Source organism: Gossypium arboreum, chromosome 1, assembly GCF_025698485.1.
Source record: "Gossypium arboreum isolate Shixiya-1 chromosome 1, ASM2569848v2, whole genome shotgun sequence".
Taxonomy (NCBI): domain Eukaryota; kingdom Viridiplantae; phylum Streptophyta; class Magnoliopsida; order Malvales; family Malvaceae; genus Gossypium; species Gossypium arboreum.
This window is the reverse complement of record NC_069070.1, coordinates 95,848,969-95,856,229: the sequence shown is the minus strand read 5'-3', so window position 1 is coordinate 95,856,229 and position 7,261 is coordinate 95,848,969. Positions and strand designations below refer to the sequence as shown.

The window sequence follows — 7,261 nt, the reverse complement described above, 5'->3', positions numbered from 1 at the left end:
AGCAACCCTGTGTTCAATTAATATTGCTTACAAAATGTCTTCCCATATAACTTGATGGAATATCTATATAAGGGTTTACAGCATAACACATCAGCATGTCGATGTCGAAATCAAATGCGTTAATAGAATGTCGTGGCTTAGGTTACTAACTAACCTCGAGGTATGCCAAAATTGCAATTAAAGGCTCCAAGAGATGAATGCCTTTCCATTGAAGATTTTGGCATCCTCTGATACGAGCTTTCCAACAACACAGTGAAACCATTGCACAAACGTGTTATTGGACTTTTTGCTTCCTATTCCTGACCAAAAGTGGGATACATATTAATAGGAAACGTTGACAAACTCGAACCACTTGACTATACATAGTCAAATAAAAATAAATATTATAAATAAAGTACAACGACAAGTAATTATTTACTTACTTGAAACAAATTAGTCTACTAGGGTGAGTATCAAAATTATGCTACAACAACTATAAACTTTGTTTTAAAAAAAATGCATAAAAACAACTTAATATTGTAACATCAACACTCTTTTCCTCGACATGAAAATTTTCTCCACAAAGGTTATCCTAACTCTGAAAGATCTTTCCATATCATCTCCATTTTATAGGAAACATCTACCACCAATATGCAAATTTTCTCCACAAAGGTTATCTTAACTCCGAAAAATCTTTTCATATCATCTCCATTTTATAGGAAACATCAACCACCAATATAAAACATGATTAAAAATGTTGAAAAAAAATCAAACATAATTATACGAAATTAAAAAATGCTTCCTGTTACAAGCGTTTTACTAAAAATTTATCCTTGGAATTCTTGAGAAAACTACGAAATGTTTTCTTAAAATCAAGATTCATCTCAGATTTTATCATGTCTCAATCCAATGATCAAAATTTAAAAAAAAAAATACAAACATGGAAATCCTACAAGGTGCACTTTTCCCATATAGGTTTGCCATGTCAACGGAAAATAATTCTTTCACCCCTCGTACGCCACCATAGCAAAATCAACTTATTCTGCTAAAAAAAAATTAAAACTGGTCTATGTTTCAAAATTGTTTCCAAAATTGACATTTTGCACTAATTTTACCTCAAACATAAGTACAAAAAAATATGTCTACCCTTATATTGATAATAAAATTTTAATTTTAATTTCTAAATATTACAATATTAATCTCAAATATTATAATTTTCATTATTATTAAACATGCATATTTAGATTTAATCATATAATAAATTATATATAATTGATTATTTTATAAAATTATTTAATATTAAATTTTATTTTAACAATAAACTTAACACTTATAATAATTTATATTTTAAGTAATATTCTTAATCTTTTATTGAAAATTTATGTTACTATTTTAATTATACATATATATTACAATTTATAAATATTTTAATAATATAAATACAGTATTTATTTAAAACTTACATAATTTTATTTATCCTTTCCAACTCCAATATGCTACTGTCTGCTCTTATATTTATAATATATGTAAGTTCGAACTAAGTTTTAATCATATATTGATTATTATTTAAGTCTATAAAATATTATCTTAATATAAATTAAACTTTGATGGTTAAGGAAAATACTTTTAAAATATTTTGTAATAAATACAATTTATGCAATATTTGTTTTATCGAAATAAATTTCGAAAATTAATTTTAAAAAAATTGTCAAATTAATAAAAAACAGAATCATCCAAACATAAAAGAAATATTTATTATTTTTTCAAAATCATTTTCTGAAGGCTGATTTCACAACCTAATTCTAACTTCAACTACTGGCAAAGAAATTTTCAAAAAGTTAGAAAACACCATGAATTTATTAGTTAAGCAATGTTGTAAATTTATCCATACCTATACAATTTCACCAATCGAATGAGGATCATTGATATCACAATTCTTCCACTTGATTTCATCCATTAACTGATCCAACTTTGCATAAATGTCACTACTTTCTGGATGATCCTTGTCACTTGCCACAAAACAATGGACCTTATTATCAATTTCAATCCAACTACAACCTGCTTGCTTACTTAACTTCAAGTCATTCATGGCTGTCCTGACTTTCAGTGCCTCATCTAACATTCCAGATCCGGCGTACGTGTTCGAAACAAGTATGTAGGAACCAGCTTCTTCAGGCGACAAGTCTAGCAAGTTTTTTGAAGCTAACATGGCAAAATCTATATCCCCTTGCAACTTACAAACATTCACCAATGTCCTCCATAGCAAACGCGAATCCCGAAAATGGCTGTTGCTAATAAGATTCATGGCTTCAGACAAGCACCCTGCCCTCCCTAGAAGATCAACCATACAAGCATAATGCTCGATTAACGGGTTGATCTTGTAACTTGATTCCATTTCATTGAATATGTGTATCCCATTGTGCCATAACCCCGTGTAACAACAAGCTTGAAGGATAGCCAAAATGGTAAACTCATCAACTGCAAAACCTTCTCCTTTAATCTCTTTGAAGAGCCGAAGTGCTGCTTTACCTTGACCGTGAATAGAATACGCAGAAACCATGGCATTCCACGAAACTGAATCACGACAATGCATACCATCAAATATTTGACAAGCCCCTTCGATGCTGCCACATTTAGCATACATGGTGATCAAAGCATTACTCACCATTAAACTGGATTCAAACCCCGTTTTGATGGTGTAAGCATGAAGAGTTTCCCCTTTTACTAAACAAGCTTGATTAGCAGATAAACTAAGAAGCCTTGAGAAAGTGACTAAATCAGGCTTTATACCAGCAAATCTCAATTGACGAAACAAAACCATAGCATCTTCATCATCATCATCTCTATTTGTTTTTATGAATCCAACAAGAATAGCATTAAACAAAGCAATACTTTTACTAGAGAAACCATCGAAAACTACTTTTGCAGACTTTAGGTTATCGGATTTGGAATACATATCTACTAGTGCAGTCACAATATTGGCATCACACAGATAACCACTCTTAATCACAAATCCATGGAGCTGAACTCCCAAATCCAAGTTTCTGCACTCTGAGCAGCCATCGAGCACAGTTACTAAACAACTTGGATCACAGTAAATTCCATGGTAAAATAATTCCAAGAATATATCAGCAGCACTTTCACTGCAACCATTTCTTACATAACCTGATATAAGCGCAGTCCAAGAAATCAAATTCCTCTCACTCAAAGAATGAAACATTCTCTCACTGTCTTCAACCATTCCAAGCTTCCCATACATAGTAATCAGAGCATTCCCTAAAGAGGTCACATTGACGACTCCATACTTAACAGCAAGCCCGTGCAACTGTCTCCCTTCCTCAATGCCTACATTTTCATTAAATGTGCTTATTATATTAGTAAACGTATAATCGGTTGGCTCCAAATCTGAGCTTAACACATCAACAAAAGCCTGAAAAGCTTTCTCCATAAACCCAGCCTTTCCATACTCCAAAATCATGTAATTCAAACACTGAACATCCTTGACGCTAATGTTGTTAAAAACATTTTCCGCTTCATTTAAGAAACCAGTCGTTGAATACAAGGAAATCAAAGAAGTACCCACAAAAGCATTCCCTTCAATCCCACTTTTTATAACAAAACCATGGATTTGCTCACCTCGAATCAGGTCTTCTTCCTCGCTACACGCTTGTAAAATCACCGAACAAGTATGTTCGTTGAACTTCTCACCAGAGAAATACATATCATGAGCGATTCTAAACACGGATTCGGAGTCTCCATTGTTTAAATGCCCTTTAATTAAAGTAGTCCAAGTGATTGTGTTTCTAACAGGAATTTCATCAAACACCTTTCGGGCATCATCCAGTTCGTTGGATTTAGTATAAAAATTGATAAGATTATTTCCTTGAAAAACGTCATTTGAAGAGTTGGATTTTATTAAAAAAGCGTGAATTGCTTGACCCAACAAGAAATTTCCAGACCCGATGGAGAGCTTGAGAAGATGAGGCCAATCTTCAGCGAGAATCAGCTCTTTATTAGTTGAAATGCTGGAGATGGAGCAATTGACTTTTTTTAAAGATGGGTATTTGGCCTTAACAGGTAGCTTAGCTTTTGTTAAAAACACTGGATTTTGGGGTTTAAAGGGATGAAGAAGAACGGTGGCGCCATAAGCAGCTTCCATGGATATTTGATTTGAATCAAACAAATTAATTAATAAATAAATTCAAAAAAAAAAAAGGCACATATTTGCTCCTGGGCTGAAATTTGGCTTGGGCTTAATTGGACCCAAAATCGGGCCTATGAGAAAACTGACCCGATAAACAGTTTCTGTTAGTTTAATTTTTGGTTTTCTGTCCATGTAATTTGAGGATTCAGTCCCAAAAATTTTGTTTGACTAATTTAATTCTCATAATGATTTAGTTCAAATCATTAACATTGCTAGAAAGTTGCAAAAAAGAAGACCAAAGATATGTTTTAAAAAAGATAATGCAGTGAAAAATAACTAGCAAGCTAATGATGCCTTATGCCTTCGTCTCTATTTCCAAACCCCCAAAAGTTTCCTCTATTTAAATTTGAGATTTATCATGTGTAATTATATATATAATTTAGATTACGACACGAGCGAGTGCACGCTCGTGTTGCGTCAACGGTCACTTATTTCGGCTTTTGTCGAGTTACGAGTGGGGCAGTGTTTTTACACACCTGTTTCCAGAAAATACACACGTAGTCCTTGAGCATTCCAAACCTTGTTTCGAACCCCCAAGCCTTTACATACCTAAACCATTGATCAAGAATGATTTTCCCTCTTCTTTGGTTATTATCTACATATCAACCAAATCTATTAACCTTGATCATATTGTTCGCAAAACCGTTTGAACCAAGCGTAAACCACTTACTGAAACATAAAACTGATTATAGAGAAGGGAAGTAATCGGTCTATCTCCACACAACACCCTACGCAACAGAGGCAGAGGCTTAGCACAAATTGCCCCTAACAAATAACGATAGTAAAGAATACACTAGATGGAAACTATTAACTCGGCAGAAAGAGTACAAAGGAGAGGATAACTACAAACAGAGTTACTTTGATCGAGTGCAGAGAGAGATTAGACCGCTACAATATCATTGAATAACCCTTCACTTATAAAAAAAAAAATCTAGTAACCAAAAGAACTCAACGAACAAGAAAGGGTGAAAGAGATTCGAAAATGAAGAGAGGGATAGATTCGGCTACCAAACAAGGTAATATTCGGATTTACAATGTTAGAGGGGAAAATTGGTAATAGCCGAAAAAGGAGAATGAGACTAAAGAAAGAGTCAACAGAAGGCAAGGGCTAAAAGCCGACAGAATTGGAAATGGGGAAAAGGAAGTATTAGGCCAAAACCAAAAGACAAGGGATCACTCTACCAATATTCGGCTAAAGTGGAAGGGTAGAGGAGAGAAAAGGGAATCGGTTTGACAGAAGGTTTGTAGGGAAAAATAAACCCTAATGATACTCGAAATAAGCAAAAACAAAAGCACTCACTAGCACAATCAGTCACAAAGAAAAAGAAATGACCGAAATGAGATGAAGAGAAAAGGACCAAAATGTTTTTCCCAAAGCCCGAAATAAAGTACTCAAACTTACCTCCAAAATCAAAATTCTTGAGAGCCACCAGTTCAAAAATTGGCTCCCTCTCCCATTCCTATCCAATTCCGAATTTGGCAAGATGCAAATCCCACATTCGGCATGCTACTCCCTCTCTCCTCAACCTCCCTTGATTTCGTCCTAAAATCTCACCTGTAATCCCTCAATCGATCTCAACTACTCAATTCAAACTCCACTCCAACACCCACTACTCAGACTTTTAATGAAACACAAACTCTAGCCATCTTGCACTACAAAATTTTAAACCTTTCACTCATGCAGGGAATCGAACCTTAGACCTCAGGTGTAGATGACACGCCACTTATCCCCTAGACCAGCAGGCCCTTTTTGTCATGTTTTACCCATATTTAATTAAAAGCATACTGCCTAGAGATAGTGCTTAATCCTTTAAAAACAAAACTTTTTGCACCTACCCAGGCTTGAACCCAAGACTTCTCAGACACTTCCCAGTACACTCAGAACATTTAACCACTAAATCAAACATGCATTTGTGTCATTTCCTTGCACAACTAAACATTTATGTGCTGCCTCCTAACTATTCCCAAGCTCAAGACCTAATACTTCTAGGCCCAAATTCGGGGCGTTATAGGGATTAACCTTTTCTATGAAAAAGAAATATACAATTTGAGTAATCGTCGATTATTTGACGAAGCCTGCACATTCCATTCTAGTATGAGTAGATTTCCTGTTTGATAGATTGCTTGAATGATTTATTTTTGATATTGTCAGTTTATATGATGTGCTAGCTTTTGTTATTTTTAATAGGGATCTACAGCTCATATTCCGATTTTGAAATAAGTTACGAGAAACTCTGGGCATATGGTTACATTTTAGTACCGAGTTTCATTTTTAGATGGATGATCAATCTGAACATATGATTCAGAATTTGGAAGATGTGCTTCGATATTGTGTACTTGAAGTTGAAGGTAACTGGGAAAAGCATTTGCCTTTGGTTGAATTAGCTTTTTATAATAGTTATCAGTCAAGTATAAAATTGTACCGTATGAGGTTTTATATGGTCAAAAGTGCAAAACTCCATAGTTTTGGATTGAGCTTAGCGAGAAAGATATATGTAGTAGGTTTGATTCTTTGAAACCGAAGAAAGATGAAAATGATCTGAGACAGTTTAAAAGCAATATTTGATTGTCAGAAATCTGATATGGATCAAAAGGAAAAGAAATAGAGTTTCAAATTGGCGACAAAATATTTTTGAAAGTTTCTCCATAGAAGAAAGTTCTCCGGTTTGGCAGTAAAGGCAAATTAGTTCTGTGGTTTAATGGGTCATATGAGATCATTGAAAAGAATTAGAAATATTGCGTGTTGATTAGTATTATTATCGGAGTTCTACAGAATTCACAATATGTTTATGAGTATATGTGTTATGACAATATTGATTAGACCCATCATCTGTTATTGTTTTGATAAATGTTAAATTTAGCTTGACACAACTTACAATGAAGGACTGATTGAAATTCTGGCATGTGAAGTGAAAGAAATGAAAAATATAAAGGTAGTTTTAGTAAAAGTTTTCTAATAATAACATGATATAGAAGAAGCTACCTATGAACTAGAGGAAACTATGAGAAAATAATGTCTGAATCTCTTTACTGGTAAAATTTTCGAGGACGAAAATTTCTTAAGGGGGAGAGTTGTAA

General features: G+C 33.8%; 1 protein-coding gene across 1 annotated transcript; it reads right to left on the bottom strand.

The window, feature by feature from the left end:
- Positions 1 to 237: 237 nt before the first annotated feature.
- Positions 238 to 4,150, bottom strand: LOC108459001 (pentatricopeptide repeat-containing protein At2g33680-like). Its single transcript, XM_017758376.2, has 2 exons — positions 1,871 to 4,150; positions 238 to 299 (listed from the first exon to the last, which is right to left on the bottom strand). Exon 1 carries the CDS (start codon positions 4,136 to 4,138, stop codon positions 1,871 to 1,873), a length of 2,268 nt encoding a protein of 755 aa, XP_017613865.1. The 5' UTR covers positions 4,139 to 4,150; the 3' UTR covers positions 238 to 299.
- Positions 4,151 to 7,261: the final 3,111 nt, after the last annotated feature.

Coding starts and splice junctions, on each gene's coding strand:
- LOC108459001 (XM_017758376.2), bottom strand. CDS start 4,138: ATGGAAGCTGCTTATGGCGCCACCGTTCTTCTTCATCCCTTTAAACCC.